The 17,405-nt window shown below is 42.5% G+C and overlaps 1 protein-coding gene across 10 annotated transcripts in view; it reads left to right on the top strand.

Moving 5' to 3' along the window:
• The window catches only part of nf1a (neurofibromin 1a), a 176,541-nt gene that overhangs the window by 79,497 nt on the left and 79,639 nt on the right, over nucleotides 1-17,405 (top strand). For all 10 annotated transcript variants that reach the window (XM_049725628.2, XM_068651275.1, XM_068651277.1 and 7 more), the window contains 5 exons: nucleotides 522-680; nucleotides 2,425-2,522; nucleotides 3,714-3,860; nucleotides 4,031-4,177; nucleotides 6,495-6,605. In XM_049725628.2, the coding sequence (XP_049581585.1) occupies nucleotides 522-680; nucleotides 2,425-2,522; nucleotides 3,714-3,860; nucleotides 4,031-4,177; nucleotides 6,495-6,605 (662 nt within the window). The remainder of the gene's footprint in view (nucleotides 1-521; nucleotides 681-2,424; nucleotides 2,523-3,713; nucleotides 3,861-4,030; nucleotides 4,178-6,494; nucleotides 6,606-17,405) is intronic.

The following is a 17,405-nucleotide window of genomic DNA, read 5'->3' as shown; positions in this document are numbered from 1 at the left end:
ATAGATTTTGACACAGGGTTTCGTACAACCCTGTCTGAATTCCAAACAAGATGTTATAGTCACCCATTTAGATTCTCTACTTTTTGGCATCACAACTAAATTTTGTACATCTATCATTCACTGCTTATATATCGGCTTTCATTCTTTGACACATTTTCTCAATGTGGTTGAGTTCATGCTCATTTGCTCTCTGTTGTAGTCCTGATTTTAGATTAATATGTAATGAGATTCACTCTTGCTCTGGTTTGAGCCATGCATGAATTCAGTGTCATTATTCACTTTTCCTTATCCCGATATCAGCATTTAAGTTGTCATGGCTCACCTGACTCTGGTCATGTATAGATAGTGATACTGGATAATCATTTTTCAAATGTCTGCTTCATTGTTCCCTTCATCATAATTCATGCTTTTGTCCTCTTGCCTCTTCCTGGCCCCCTTTCCCACAACTCTATTTTTGTTTGACATCTCTTTTGTTTTTCCCTTTTCAACTGCCCCTGCTTCTTTCATCCTCCTTCACACAGGTGGTGAGTCAGAGATTCCCGCAGAATAGTATTGGTGCAGTGGGCAGCGCCATGTTTCTGCGATTTGTTAATCCAGCTATTGTATCTCCATATGAGGCTGGTATCTTGGAGAAAAAGCCTCTTCCTAGGATAGAACGAGGTCTCAAACTCATGTCTAAGGTAAGAACATTTATTCAACAAGATTTTAATAAGAATTTAATTAGTCTGAAAAAGCATTGCATTATTTTCTTTAAATTGTGTTCATGATCATTGTTATCTCACTACCTACCAATACACCACCAAAGATGAAATGAAAATTAATATGAAAATGTATGAGAATCTACATAATAATAACATACACCGTAATTTAAATAAAATACGTCCCAAAAAATTTTTGAGTCCCAATTTGAGCCTTGACAACATGGCGTTGAATTTTTCTTTTTGTTGCTTCCTTTTCCAAACACGTTGAAGAATCAGGAGTTCCACTTCCACATATCTAATTCCAATGGGGTTGCACAATAAACTCTTCTTCTGGACATGCAACTCAGTGAATGAGTGTGCATGATGGCCATCTGGAAAAGTCATGACAATTACAGATAATGGTATCATTTTGTTCACAGTAGATTAAGTGTAGGTCCAAAGTGCCGTGATGTTTCTCAGAGATCAGTAACCAATGTCCTTGGTTCCAATCACCTCTCTACATGTTGTGATTGATAGTGGGTTTTTTTGCCAGGGAAATGCTCTAACTTGAACTGTGGACTTTTTTTTCCTCATCTACAAAGCAAAGCAGTAATTTCCTCATTGATTCACGTGATACACACTCAGCTGTTTCATAATCTTGTCAAGTGTGTCAGCTGCACTCATTCCTCCGAATCAGGGTCAAAGTTCACTAACTTTTTTGAAACTGATAGCTACTCCCTGGGTATTGATGCCAAGGGTCATCAGGAAAATTGAAGAAAAAAACATTTACAATATAATACAACTTTATTTACATGGTGCATTTTAGAATTGCTGCAGTTGTAACAAAGCACCACTTATAGCAATGCGACAACCACAAAAATAGTAAATTGAAACACAAATTAATATACAGTAGCATAAAGGTAAGAGTTGAAAGTCAGTCAAAACCCAAAGAATAATTACATATATAATATATACCGGTTCCGACTTGTGCCCTCTCTGCATCCATTACAACCTGGTGATCCTGAAAAGGGGATCCTTCCATCTGTGGTCCCTTCTCAAGGTTTCTCATTTTCCCCTGGTAGGGTTATTTTGAGTTTTTCCGTGCCCTTTTGGGAGCTTAAGATCAGGAGATGCTTTGAGAATAATTGTCAATTTTTGGCTATGTGAAGCCCTTTGATACTGTTTGTGATTTAGGGCTATACAAATAAACTTGACTTGACTTGACTACACAAAAAACTCCATCGACACCCATCAACTATTAGTTCCAAGAGGGAATTATGTCAACAAGTGCCTCTCGGTACGTAATACATATTTCTGTAAAAACGTCACAGGCGATTTCTTATTTTGTATTCCTCTGAGTGCCGAATTCAGGTGAGGGATCGGAGGTAGTATTGTTAGGAAGACAGGTGCTGACAAAGGCATTACACAGGATGCTTGAGTTGTTTTCATACTTCTTTTATGGTAAGCTGGCGGAGTGGTCTTCCTCTACCTTTCTTCATAGATGAGTGTTGTAAATAGGATTATGCAAGTGTGGTTGCTGCGAAAAGGAGAACTCCAGTAGTGTACAGTATGATGGGGGCCCAGTTTGCATCAACAAATGTTTAATTTCAGTAATTTCATTTTTTATCAGATCAGACAATCTTGATTAAGGACATGACTGTGTAAAGCAAACTCTGTCTAAAAAAGATCTTTGGAGGGTTACATCAATGGTTGTCATAATTGTAAATCTGTTTATTTCCTTAAGATTTTGCAGAGCATTGCCAACCATGTCTTATTTACAAAAGAAGAACACATGAGGCCTTTCAATGATTTTGTGAAGAACAACTTCGATTCAGCCCGGAGGTAGGACACTCACTATGTAACTCCTGTTGCTTCCCCCACCTGTTAAGGACAGATCAATGTGATGAAATAGTAAATAATAATCAGTCACATATTTAAATGGAAAAAGTTGGTTGATAAACACGGGTTTTCCTTACCTGGTAAGTCTCACCCAAACATCAGTTTCAGTGTCCAGACAGACAATAAGTTGGTCATTTGTTGCAAGGATCACTAAGCGCTGTTTCAAAGCCCAATGGAAATAATTAACACATGCCAGACACCAGTTACTTTGAACAGTAAATGGGGGGCTCACTGTACACCACCCATGTACAGAGGACCGACAGAAACAATATTATTCCGAGGGACGTTAGTCTTGTCAACCACGAATCTACGTATATCCAGGCCTGGGACATGGACTTGCGCCTTTCTATTAAATTACCCGCTGTGATGGGACACTCCTCCATAATTGAAACATTGTTGCATTTCCTCGGCTGGGCTGCCATCAGAGTCACGTGGCTGAATCCTACCCGCTGTTTGGCCGAATCAGGATTTCATCAGTTCTTCTACTTCACGTTCATCAATGAACTTATTCATCTTTTCAAAGTAGAACTCGATAATGCAAATTGCACATCAAGAAAGCAACGTTGACGATAATGTTGATGACGATATATATTATATCACCTAGCCCTACAACAGTAGGTACCGCAGAAGAAATCTCAGTTCATTTGAAGTGAACTAAAATATCAGAACATTCTATTATGCCTTCATAAAATGCATCACCAGCCACTGAATTGCTATCTTATTTCCTTCAGTTGGCCCTCAGGACTACCCCACTAAGATCTATGTTGACTGTCTATGATCGTTTTACATGACCACTTACTCTGTTCCCAAAGTTTGAGTGTCTCCCGTATTACTGCTGAGGAGAAATAGCATATGCGAATGTTTCCCAGAAAAAAAATGTTTGCTAGAACCTTATATTCATGCAATTTTGGAACATTATATATTTGGTTATCATTAAAAATTCATTTTAGGTTCTATTGTTATAATCAAGGTTTGTTGGAAAGAAAAGCAAGCACCACATACGTAGAAGGTAGCACCTGTCTTAGTCCACAGTCGTCATTGCTGGTCGTTGACTCCTGTTGGAATATAATGTCTGAATATTAAGGCTGCTTCACTTTTCAGTCTTATTCCTGTCTTCATTCCTGGTTGCTACAGCTTTTTCTTGGACATAGCTTCTGACTCGCCACCCAGTGACTCTGTGAACCACAGCCTTTCCTTCATCAGTGACGGTAATGTTCTTGCCCTCCACCGACTATTATGGAACAACCAGGAGAGAATTGGCCAGTACCTCTCCAGCAACAGGTGAGCATAGACAGAGTTAATCAATTCATTAACCAATCAGGAGTTGGACTATGCTCCCATTTCACCTATGAATACTTTTGTCCATATACAGTGATGAATTAATATTGCACAGCATTTTTTTCTTTTAAGATAGAAGGCACTGTGTGCAAAATGATATTCAATCTTTCCAGAGACCATAAAGCTGTTGGCAGGCGTCCTTTTGACAAAATGGCAACCTTGCTAGCATATCTGGGGCCCCCTGAACACAAGCCTGTGGCTGACACTCATTGGTCAAGCCTCAACCTAACCAGTTCCAAATTTGAAGAATTTATGACCAGGTAACATTCATCTTTTTTCTTTTAAGCTTGTTAGTTGCATACGCAATGCATCTTATCATATACGTATCTCTGCTACAAATGAAATAAAAACCATTGTGAAAATGCTGTTGATTGAATTGATAGACTGTGTTTATTTTCTGTGCACAAAATATTTCAGTTGGTTTCTCATCCTGCAAATTGTTTGCTAAAGACACAGAAGATTTTTTGAAATAGGATTGCATTGAACGTCCAAGCCAATAGTGGGCAATTAATTTTGCAACTGGGCCTTATGAGAAACTGGAATACGTACTGGGAGTCAAGCGAACACGCTAACCCCAATTTTGTTTTATATTATATATAAAGTATTTATAAAAAGTTTCCTTAAAATGTTGTGTGTAGATGTGGCGTATCAGAGATTGATAACTGGAGTGTGAGACTACACCTAGAAGCCCTTTGATTATTATTATTATTATTTTTAATTTACAAAAAAACTCACTCTTTGAAAAGGGGAATGGAACACAGGTAAATTCTGAAATAAATGTGAGAAGGCCTAATGTTTTTTGTGGATCTGTGGGTTAAGTGTGCGACTCGTCCAGTTTTTAGTCAGGTAAAAGTCTTACCATTTTACTTTTATTTCTATTTTACCATATTTTTTGCACCAAAAGGTGCACTGGATTATAAGGTGCACCCTCATTGAATTTTTTATTTTAGCCATTATTTCATACCGGATTAAAAGGCGCATAAAATAGAAGCTATACTGAGGTTGACTAGGGTTGCGATATGCATCCACTAGCCAATAACCAATGAGCCCTCTGTAAACAATCGCGTTTCTCAAGCTATCTCCTATAAAATTATCGGAACTGACTAAAGTTCGATCTAACACATTGGTACTGCTTACTTATGTTTCCCTTCCATATCGATCCGTAAATTTACTCAAAACATTAATGGACCAGCCTATTTTGAGATGAAATAGCCTCGTGTGTATAGCAGCTATCATTATAGCATTAGCCACTTGCAAACTCCCATGAGCCTCAGCTCGCAGACTCCCATGAGCCTCAGCAAAGTGTCATGCAGCCCCCTGTAAACAATCGCGTTTCTCAAACTATCTCCTATAAAATGATTGGAACTGAATAAAGTTCGATCTAACACATTGGTACTGCTAAATTATGTTTCCCTTCTATGTCGATCCGTAAATTTACTCGAAACATTAGCGTAGCAGCCTATTTTGAGATGAAATAGCCTCGTGTGTATAGCAGCTATCATTATAGCATTAGCCACCCGCAAACTCCCATGAGCCTCAGCAAAGTGTCGTGGTAGCCCCCTGTAAACAATCACGTTTCTCAAACAGTCTCCCATAAAAGTGATCGGAACCGACTAAAGACTGATTTAACACATTGGTGCTGCTTATTTATAATTCCGTTGGATATCGATCCATAAATTTACTGGAAACATTAACGGAGCAGCCTATTTTGACGTGAAATAGCCTCACGGGTACAACAGATATTCAGTGACGCCCCGTGACCACGGTTGCTGTAATGCTGGGAAGCGATGCGACCTTGTAATTTACTAGTCGTACTGAAATGTACTGAAACATTTTGGCAGAGCACTGTGTACAACCAGTATGGATCAACAAATTCATCAATTGATCCAATAAGGCGCACCGGACTATAAGGCGCACTGTCGGCTTTTAAGAAAATTTTAGGTTTTTAGGTGCGCCTTATAGTCCAGAAAATACGGTACTCATTGACCCGCTGGTTGAATAAAATCACCTGTGGCTAAAGCTAAACTGTGGCAGTTTTACTTTCTGAACCTAGATTTGCCACCTCTGACATTTAGTCTAGTCTAGATTACGTCAAAATATTTTGCCAAATACAAGACTAGACACAAAAATCAAACTATTTCTGCCTTTCCCCATTAAGAGCTCAATGTGGGCTCTCTAAAGGTACACTTTAAGTTGCCTATTCTTGAGGTTTTTAATTTTTATACTTAGGAAATTAAAATTTTTAACAAAATTACAAAATTATACTGTCAAATTAAAGCACCTCATATTTTATGTTTTATTTTGAACCCATGGTCTCTGTGAAGGGCAGTCAAAGAGTTGGGGTGGGCTGGATGTGGTCCCTGCGCCGTATTAGTTCAAGCAGTTCTACTATGCTCCCCATGTGCTAATTATAATAAAATTAACTATTCAAAAACTGCATCAGTTTGTTTGTTTGTTTGTTTGTTTGCACGCATTGCCCAATAGGTTTCTCAAAACTGAAAGCTCTCATTATTACAGGACACATTGACACACATTTTAACAAAGGTTTTAGGTCCCCAATTTTATTTTGTCTTGTAGACACCAGGTACATGAAAAAGAAGAATTCAAAGCATTGAAGACCCTCAACATCTTCTATCAGGCTGGGACCTCAAAGAATGGCAATCCAGTCTTCTACTATGTGGCTCGCAGGTAAGACCTTTTTTCTGGGAATCTGAAGCTTCTCATCTGCCTTTTAATAGTATGCGAGTAAAATATTACTCCAGCTAATATGTGCCATCTTTGTTTACCATAATGTGGGTTTGAGCCAACCTTGGGCTTCTGCGGCATTAATAACATAATGCTATTCTATTTAGTACATAATACCTGTTCTGGCAAATACTTATAAACATTTCCTCATCTATTTTAAAATCAACATGCGCCTTTAAAATGTAGTACACTGGACCCCTCATTTTTGCAGTTTGGCATTATTTTTTCAGTGCGCAACAGATATAAGCATATTTTTGTTACTTACAGTTAAAGTCCCAATGATCGTCACACACACATCTGGGTGTGGTGAAATTTGTCCTCTGCATTTAACCCATCCCCGTGTGATTTTGATCCATCTCCTGGGGGAGAGGGTGAGCAGTGAGCAGCAGCGGTGCCGCGCTCAGGAATCATTTGGTGATCTAACCCCCCAATTCCAACCCTTGATGCTGAGTGCCAAGCAGGGAGGCAATGGGTCCCATTTTTTATAATCTTTGGTATGACCCGGCCGGGGTTTGAACCCACAACCTTCCAGTCTCAGGGCGGACACTCTATCACTAGGCCACTGAGCTGGCCCTACTCCCGGAAAATAGTGGGGGGGGGGCACCGTATATAATGTGAAGTTGAAAATGTATTTGGAAAAAAATATATACCGTATTTTTCGGACTATAAGTCGCTCCGGAGTATAAGTCGCACCAACCATAATATGCCCAAAAAAGTGAAAAAAACATATACAAGTCGCTCTGGAGTATAAGTCGCATTTTGGGGGGCAATTTAGTCGACAAAATCCAAGACCAAGAACAGACATGAACGAGCAACAACAGGCTAAACAATGCTATGCTAACATGACAAACACAAACGAGAAGCTGAGAACGGGCCTGATGTAACATTCAGAGGTATTTTAAAAAACTATTGCATGAATAACACGTTTATAAAACTATCTGTGTCACTCCAATTCATTAAATCCATCGATCGTCCTTTGTCAACAATGCTGTGTGCCGCGCCGCAGTTGAAATTATTCCACAGGTCCATACAACGACATATGAACTATATTTTAAATAACTATCATATAAACAACATTATCAAACCATTTGAGTCATTCCAAATCATTAAATCCATCGACCAAATTTCTCGTCTTTATCGATCGTCCTTTCTTAACAATGCCGAGTGCCGCACCGCAGTTGAAATTATTCCATAGGCCTGTACAACGACATATAAACTATATTTTAAATAACTATCACATAAGAAACAATATTATCAAACCATGTGTGTCACTCCAAATTATTAAATCAATCGATCAAATTTCTCGTCTTTTACCGATCGTCCTTTCTCAACAATGCCGTGTACTGCGCCGCAGATGAAATTATTCCACAGGCCCATACAACAATATATAAACTATATTTTAAATAACTAATACATAAGCAATGTTATCAAACCATTTGTCACTCCAAATCATTAAATCCATCGATCAAATTTCTCGTCTTTTGTCGATCGTCCTTTCTCAATAATGCCGTGTGCCCCGCCGCAGATGAAATTATTCCACAGGCCCATACAACAATATATAAACTATATTTTAAATAACTATCACATAAGCAATATTATCAAACCATTTGTGTCACTCCAAATCATTAAATCCATCGATCAAATTTCTCGTCTTCTGTCGATCGTCCTTTCTCAATAATACCGTGTGCCCCGCCGCAGATGAAATTATTCCACAGGCCCATACAACAATATATAAACTATATTTTAAATAACTATCACATAAGCAATATTATCAAACCATTTGTGTCACTCCAAATCATTAAATCCATCGATCAAATTTCTCGTCCTTTATGTCAACAACGCCGCGCGTGAGCAGGTGACGTCAGCCGCGTGGGTCAGTTGCGTCTCCTTTTATTCCACAGATGTAGTACATAAATATATTGTAGCGATAACAAAGTACAAGGGAAGACGTGGGTTTGGTAAACGGCCCTTTATTTAACAAAACGAGAGTTCAACGAGCCAACAACTATGAATTGTAATTATAAAAACATATAGAAGTTGCTACACAAAATAAAATATATATCAAATAACTATAACAAAAATAACATTTTGTTTTCCAAACCTTCTGTGTCACTCCTAATCAATAAATCCTTCAAACTCTTCGTCTTCCGTGTCACTTTCGAACAAAGCCGCGATTGATGCCGGTAATACGTGGGGCCCTTCGTCATCTCTGTCGCTGATGTCAGACTCCTCGTCAGTTTCAGTTGGAATTATTCCAGATTTTCTAAATCCTGACAAAATGATTTTGGGTGTAACCGAAGCCCACGCTTTGTCGATCCATCCAATGACGTCCAGGAATGTTGCACGTCGCATTCTCCCGGTTGCCGTGAAGTTGTGTTCTCCGTCCACCATCCACTGCTCCCACAGGTTACGCAGAACTGCTTTAAAGCTCCTATTCACGGAGACGTCAAGTGGCTGAAGTATTTTAGTACAGCCTCCAGGGATGATGGCAGGTATGGAGTTGAGGCTTTTTAATTTCTCTTTTATCTGTGGCGTGATATGCGCTCGCATGCTGTCCATCACAAGCAGAGCTTTGTTCGCTCTGAAGAAGCCATCCGGACGCCTAGTGTAGCACTTCGTAAGCCACAAGTTCATTTCTTGATCCATCCACCCTTTCTCATTTACGGCGACAGTAACTGAGTGGGATTGGATTTTGGACATCGTTTTTCGTTTAAAGATGACCATTGGTGGCAATTTTGAGCCATCTCCGCAACATGCCAGCACCACTGTCAAGTGGCATTTTTCATGACCAGTAGTTTCTATATTAACACTCCTCTGCCCTTTTTCTGCAACACTTCGGCCCATGGGAATGTCGAACGTGAGGGGGATCTCGTCCATGTTAATAATATGATCTGATGTCACGTTATGCTCACTTACATGCTTCTTAATGAACTCATGGAAACAGTCGATTTTTACTTGGAAGTCCGGTGGGAGCGTTTGGGACATCGATGTTCTTACTCTGATAGAGAGGCGATTGCGTTGCATGAAGCGATAACACCAAGAAGGTCCTCCTTTAAAATCTTTTATATTCATCTCCTTGGCCAGCACCTGGGCATAGATTGAGAGGTAATTGCGTTCCATGAAGCGATAACAAGAAGAAGATCCTCTCACTACATTTCTCTCATACAACTCATTTATATTCATGATTTTAGCAAATACCTGGGCGTGGAGACGCAACTGCACTGTTGATAAGCCTCTCCCAGCAGCACGTTGTTCAAGCACCCATGCACGAACTCGTTCTTCGAGCTGTGGCCACTTAGCTTTTAGCCCACGATTAGCTCTTTTCGTTTTCTTCGTTTCGCTTTTCGCCAATCCCTTATGAGTTTCTCACTAACTCCAAACTTTCTTTCTGCTGCTCGATTGCTGTTTTCGGCAGCATATTTCACAATTTGAAGTTTGTAACCTGCAGAATAGGATTTTCTTTTGGGTGCCATTTTTGTTAAGCCCTTCCCAGTTGATGACTCACGGCCAACAGTGAAATTTAGAGCGTCCTCATCCAGTTTCGTCTGAAAATAAAGTTTTTTGTTTTGTTTATTTGGCTGTTTCATCAAAGTCAAAGTCTGCTTTATTGTCAATTTTTTCACATGCCAAGACACACAAAGCGATCGAAATTACGTTCCCACTATTCCACGGTGACAAGACATAGTACACAATATGCATACAAGTAAACAACACAAATAAGAGTGATGAATAAATAATAAAGAAACAAATAACATAATATAAGAAGAGCAAAAATTGAGCAAGTGTGCATACAGCAGACAGTGGACATGGATGTAGCGCTTTAAAGTGTTAATTGCTTTATTTGATCTTTTCTCTCTATTTTTCATGCTTTGAATATGCACAAGATCAAAGTCAAAGTCAGCTTTATTGTCAATTTCTCCACATGCCAAAGACACACAAAGAAACCAAAATTTCGTTCCCCCTATCCCACGGTGACAAGACATGGCCCACAACAGACAAACAAATAAACAAGTATAACAACAGCGTGCTGAATAAATAATGAATAAATAACACAACAAATAAATAAATAAGAGGAGCAAAAAAAAGGAGCAAGTGAGCGTACAGCAGACATACCAGAAAATAGCGCAACAGTGCCGCACGCTACGCAGAAGGGGATAGCGAGTTCAGCGTCAGTACATGTGAAGTGATCAACTATACTAAAACTAACATGTGAAGTGGTCAACTATACTTATAAGTAAGTGATGTGTTAATGATCAAGTAAAAATTTGTGAAAAAAACATATATAAGTCGCTCCTGAGTATAAGTCGCCCCCCCATCCAAACTATGAAAAATAAAAACGCAACTTATAGTCCGGAAATTACGGTACGCATCACTCACTCGCTCAATACTTTGTAAACAGATAAAAAGCAGTTTTTATTCATTTTACTCAACATAAGACATGGCACAATAAGCGAATATTTTCCCGCTTTAACCAGATAATAATAGGAAGATACATTAGTATTGGAAGCGACAGATAATATAAGCTATTAGAGTTGCATCACAAGCAAGACAGTCATTTGTCAACAGTAAATTTCAAAGTCAAAGTCAGCTTTATTGTCAATTTCATCACATGCCAAAGACACGAAATATCGTTCCCCGCTATCCCACGGTGACAAGACATGGCACACAATAGACAATCAAGTAAACAACAGCGTGCTGAATAAATAATGAATAAATAACACAACAAATAAATAAGAGGAGCAAAAAGGAGCAAGTGAGCGTACAGCAGACATTCCAGAAAATAGCGCAAAAGTGCAGCACGCTACGCAGAAGGGGGTAGCGAGTTCAGGGTCCTAACAGCCTGGAGAATGAAGCTGTTGGCGAGTCTGGTGGTGCGGGAGCGCAGGCTCCTGTACCTCTTCCCAGAGGGCAGAAGGTCAAACAAAGAGTGAGCTGGGTGACTCACATTACTCACAATCGTGGTTGCCTTGCGGGTGAGATGGGAGGTGTAAATGTCCTTCAGGGAGGGGAGCGAAGCACCAACAATCTTACCAGCCGTATTCACTATGCGCTGCAGGGCCTTCAAGTTCTGGTCAGTGCAGCTACCACCCCAGACAGCGATGCAACTGGAGAGGACGCTCTCAATAGTGCCACGGTAGAATGTAGGACAGGACTGCCTGAGGAGCACATGCACGCCTGAGTTTCCGCAGGAAGTACAGGCGGCGCTGAGCTTACTTTGCCAGTGACCTGGTGTTTGCCGACCAGGAGAGGTCCTCACTGATGTGCACCCCCAGGAACTTGGTGCTGCTCACCCTCTCCGCCACAGCACCGTCGATGATCAGCGGCTGGTGATTTGCTTGACCCTTCCGGAAGTCAACAACGATTTCCTCGGTCTTGTTGACGTTCAGCAGGAGGTTGTTGTCCCTGCACCACGTGGTCAGAAGGTCAACCTCTGACCTGTACCGAGTCTCGTCGCCCCCCGTGATGAGACCCACCAGAGTCATGTCGTCAGCAAACTTCACTATGCGGTTGTCGCTGTAGGTCGCAGTGCAGTCATGCGTCAGCAGGGTGAAGAGCAGTGGACTGAGCACGCAGCCCTGGGGGGGCCCCCGTGCTCAGCGTGATTTTGTCGCCAACACGCACCACCTGAGGCCTCTGACAAAGGAAGTCCACTAGCCAGTTGCAGAGGGAGGTACTGAGGCCCAGCTCGTCGAGTTTGCAGATGAGTCGCTGCGGCACAATGGTGTTGAAGGCAGAGCTGAAGTCCACAAACAGCAACCTCACATATGAGTCCTTTCTCTCCAGGTGGGTGAGGGCCGAGTGGAGGGCAGAGCAGATGGCATCCTCAGAGGACCGTTTGGCACGGTACGCAAACTGGAAAGGGTCAATGGTGGGGGGGGGGGAGAACGGATTTGATGTGCTCCATGACAAGCCGCTCAAAGCACTTCATGATGATGGGCGTCAGGGCCACGGGGCGGTAGTCATTGAAGCAGGACGGTGCAGGTTTCTTCGACACAGGAACGATGGTGGCAGCCTTGAAACACGAAGGGATGACGGCCTGCTGCAGGGAAACGTTAAAGATGGCCGTGAAGACACCCGGCAGCTCGCCAGCGCAGTCCTTCAGCGCACGACCCTGGATGTTGTCAGGGCCCGCCGCCTTACGGGTGCCAATAGCGGCAAGCGCCCTCCTCACTCCGTCGGCAGAGAAGCACAGGGGCTGCTCGTGTGGGGGGGAGTGGTCTTCAGCGGGCAAGTGTTGTTCTGGGCGTCGAAGCGAGCGAAGAAGCGGTTAAGATCGTTCAGCAGACGGCCTCACAGCTCTGCGGCGCGGGCTTGTAGTCCGTGATGGTCTGAATGCCCTGCCAAAGGCTCCGTGCGTCCTTGCTGTCCTTGAAGTGGGTGGAGACCTTGCAAGAGAACGCCTTTTTCGCTTCTTTGATGCCTTGGGACAGGTCGGCCCTCGCCGTCCTCAAGCCAGCCTCATCCCCCGCTCTGAAAGCTTTGTCCCTGGCCCTCAGCAGTCTGAGGACAGCCCCTGTCAGCCACGGCTTCCAGTTCGCACGAGTGACGACGGATTTTGAGCGAGTCACATCATCGATGCACTTCGCGCCATAAGAGGAAACAGAGTCAACAAACTCCTCTATGTCCGTCCGATCGTTGTATGTGGCCGCCCGCTTAAACATGTCCCAGTCAGTAGTGCCAAAGCAGTCACGAAGGGCATCGGAGGCACCCTCAGGCCACACCCGAACCGGCCTGGATGCCCTTACCAATTGTCTGTATGCGGGCAAAAGCAAAAGAGATGGTCAGAAAGCCCAAGATGGGGGAGGGGGGTGGCTTTGAAAGCTTCTTTATGCGCAGAGTAGACCAGTAGACGTGTGCCTCCACGTGTCGGAAAAGTAACATGCTGGTGAAGCCTCGGGAAAACAGACTTCAGGTTGGCATGATTAAAGTCTCCAGCGAAGATAGTGAAACCGTCAGGGTGCGCTGTCTGTTGTTCATTGACAGCCTGGTACAGTTCACCAAGCGCCGCGATCCTGTCGCCTTCGATGTTGGAAGGCGGGATGTACACCGCGACTAGCAGAATCGCGGTAAATTCCCTCGGCAGGTAAAAAGGACGGCACTTGATGATCACAAACTCCGCTAGTGGCGAGCAGTGCTTACATACCACCACGGAGTCCCAGCACCATTGTTCTCGGATGTAGACGCATATTCCACCTTCTCGCGACTTTCCCCCTTGTACAATGGCACGGTCCGCCCGATAGCACGCTAGCCGCTCCAGATGCACGGCAGAGTCCGGAATGTTGACAGTCAACCAGGTCTCAGTGAACACGAGCACACAGCAGTTCCGCACCGTCCGGTTCGTAGACCTCAGCAGGCGAACGTAATCCATTTTGTTGTCCAGCGATCGAACATTCGCCAGAAGAATGGAAGGCACTGCCGGGCGAGCTGGGTTGGCCACCAGCCTGGCCCGGACGCCTCCGCGCTTGCCCCTCTTCTGCCTCCTCACACACCATTTCCGACGCTTCCCAACCGGGGGAGGAATAGCGGGCGAGTTCGGCGACGTTTCAGGACGTAGCGGTCCGAGCGCCTTTAATGTCGCCGCTTCAAAGTCCAGAACACCACAAAACCCACTTCTGCCGATGTCGAGCAGAACCTGCCTGCTGTACTTGTAGCACGACATAGCACGACGAGACGAACACATAAGACTGTCGGACGAACACTCATTAAACGAACAAATCACCGTACTGGCGGGACAGAGAGTGGCCGCTGCGTGTGCACGCGCCGCCATCTTGAAAATTTCCGGAAATGTTGTTTGAGGTTTGTAGCGTGCAAGTGTAACTTGATAGATACAAAAACTCTGAAGCTTTGGATTAATGTGAGCGGTTTGATGGCTTCTCTGATTGTGCTATCAAAGTGTACTTTCGTAATTTGTTTGTGGAGCGACAACTGCTAAGTCTGCAAAGCCAGGAGCAGATACACACATACAGCTCTTACAAGTCTTTGAAAAGAACAAGAATAAATATGATTAAAGATGTCCATTTCACGGTTATTAGTCAACTTATTTGCAATTTGCCCATTTAAGTTAGCATTTGAGTTGTTGTTTTTATGAATAACTATAATTTCAATACACCGTGCCCCTTGGGTAAAAGATCTGTCTGATGTTTTCTATTGAAGCTAATCATTATGTCTGCCTATCTGAGAAGGTTCTAAATTTCTTTGTTGGTATGCATGATCTAAGCCACGGGTGGGCAAACTTTTTGACTTGCGGGCCGAATTGGGTTCTAAATTTTAACCGGGGGGCCGAACCAGGAGCAGATGGATGTAGTGTTTGTGTGAAGTAATATAAACGACCTGTAAAGGTCATTGCATAAAAGATTTGGGCCTTTAGTAGGTAGTAAAGCATGGATATTCAAAAAAACTTTTTTGAAAACAAATGCATTTATTAACAGCATTAAAAAAAAAACATCCCTAAAAAACTGCTATCAGTGATTCTCATAAAATATGACACTATTATTATGAATAACAGTCTCCATCACTTCAGTGCCTGCAGGTCAGATCAATGAAAGATGTATGTTTATCTTATGAGATCACATCAAACGGCAAACATTCTGACCAAATATATCATCTTGAAGAATCGGTGAAATAAAGTAATCAAAACGGCAACACGGTGAGGGGTATCTGAAAATCAGAGCAGAGTTTTAACTCACAAACACCTGGTAACAGAGGTGAGGAAACGGGAAACACTTCCTTAAAGTAAGCCTTAAGAACTTTACAGGTTAAGATTAGTCACAAACAGGTGGTGCATCAATGTCCTTGAGCATCCTGCATTGTTTGAAAATGGGAATGGTCGCTAGTTTCAATCCCTGCTATTTGTACAGCTCATATTCAAAATGCATTTTTTTACAACAAACTTGAAAGCCTCCCCTTCATTTTCAGTGGGAACAGTGTTGTTGGTCTCCCTTTTTTTGCTAGTGTGTCATAGTCTGGAGTAAAATTTGTTGTGGCAATTCTTAGGAGAGATCCGAGGTGTTGGTCCGTTTACCTAGATCTGTGACGGGTTGATGTTGATGTTCATGTGGCTGAACGTCACGTCGCGTACGTCGAGCCAAATTGGCCACTCTTTTTAAACACTCGGCACTCAGTGTCCACGTTGCTTTTCCTTGGGCGACTCATTTTAATGGAAGGATTCCAGGGGAAGGTTTGTGGGTGGCTTAAGTGTAAAATTGTATCCGAAAGCTCGGCGCGCAAATTACAAGAATGCTGACGTCACAGCCCACGCTCTAAATTCGGCACTGATACAAATAGAGCGCGAGTGCGCCATTTCCGTACTACTGAGTACGTACACACACTTGTGAGTGTGCACCGAGCTTTCTGACATGGCTTCCGGTAGTAAATGCGCAGGCGAGTGGTTCCCCATCTACTGGGGAAACGCAGTCATTGCAGGCAAAATGACCGAAAAAAAAAAAGTTTAATAATACAATTTATTTAGGGTTGGCGGGCCGGATTAAACGGTCCCGTGTTTTAGAGATTTGCTCACTCCAACTTATTTTGCAAGAACCACACGGGAGACAAGTAAGTCCTTTTAGACACCTGCAGGTGGAGAGTCCATTCGTCGCTGTGCGTGCAGCGATGTTCGAATGGAGGTCTGAACCCTCCTTCCTGCAAGGGCATATTTATTAGGAGGAACAGAGTGGGGGTGAGAGTGGACAGGTTTGGTGAACCCCCGGCCTCTGGTAAGATCAGAGCAGGGGGTGTTTTACGATGTTGTGGGAAACAGAACAACTTTGATTGCTTCCTCTGCAGCTGGTCAATCAAGCAGAGGAAGCAACCACTTTATTTTACTGCGTTGTGAGAGCAAGACAAGATTGGTTAATCATTATAGTCTACATTCCAACATAATCCTACGATAAAGATAACCTGGAAAACCCTAACACCGTGGGCCGGATGTGGCCCGCGGGCCGTAGTTTGCCCATACCTGATCTAAGCACAAAATTGTGCCTACCCACTGTCTATAAATGAGGCTCCTATGGTGTTGTTCCATTGTTCTCAGTAACAGATAGAAAATATTGTAAAACAGTATTTGATTCCTAATCAAAATTGCCCAGACATTTTCCGCAGTATAGATATATTTAGTCACAACTGTCATTCACAAGTCCACAGAATTGTAATTTGCTTTGTTTTATAGCAGAGGATAGAATGGCAGAATTACCCAGTCTTTTTTTGCCAATGCTTTCTATTGCACTGAATTTTTGTTCAGATGTACTTACTCCCTTCTAAAAGTTAAAGCTTGTGTTTTTGTTTCTGACTACTCCTGTATTTCTGGAAGAAAGGACAACCTTTTGGAAGTTTTCTGACACAGGAAGCTGGCAGCAGGAATATGATTAGTTGACCCCAGTGTTACTCATCCATTGTCATCTCCATGGCTAATGGTGAAGGACCTGCCCATTCAGTTGTAGTTATCTGCTCTTTCTGAAGTTTGCGATTTTTCACAAAGATGACCAAGATTCCAACCATCATTGATACCAGAGCCACACCTATTAGTCCTGCCATTACTTGACTGTGAATTGGTACGTGATTGGAGTTTTCTGCTAGAGGTTGTTGGATTTTATTTGGCTCAGTTAGGATATTAACTCTTGAAGATTTGTATGAGACAGTGGACTGTGTGGCATCCTCACCTATGTTTGTAGGTTTATTTTCAAGAGATGAGGTCGAAGATGTGGTTGCGGTAGAAATGAGCTTCGACTCTGTAGATAAATGGGTAAT

The sequence above is a fragment of the Syngnathus scovelli genome, chromosome 7 (genome assembly GCF_024217435.2).
Source record: "Syngnathus scovelli strain Florida chromosome 7, RoL_Ssco_1.2, whole genome shotgun sequence".
Lineage (NCBI taxonomy): Eukaryota > Metazoa > Chordata > Actinopteri > Syngnathiformes > Syngnathidae > Syngnathus > Syngnathus scovelli.
Note: the sequence above shows the minus strand (reverse complement) of the source record. Positions and strands in the feature narration are given on the sequence as shown.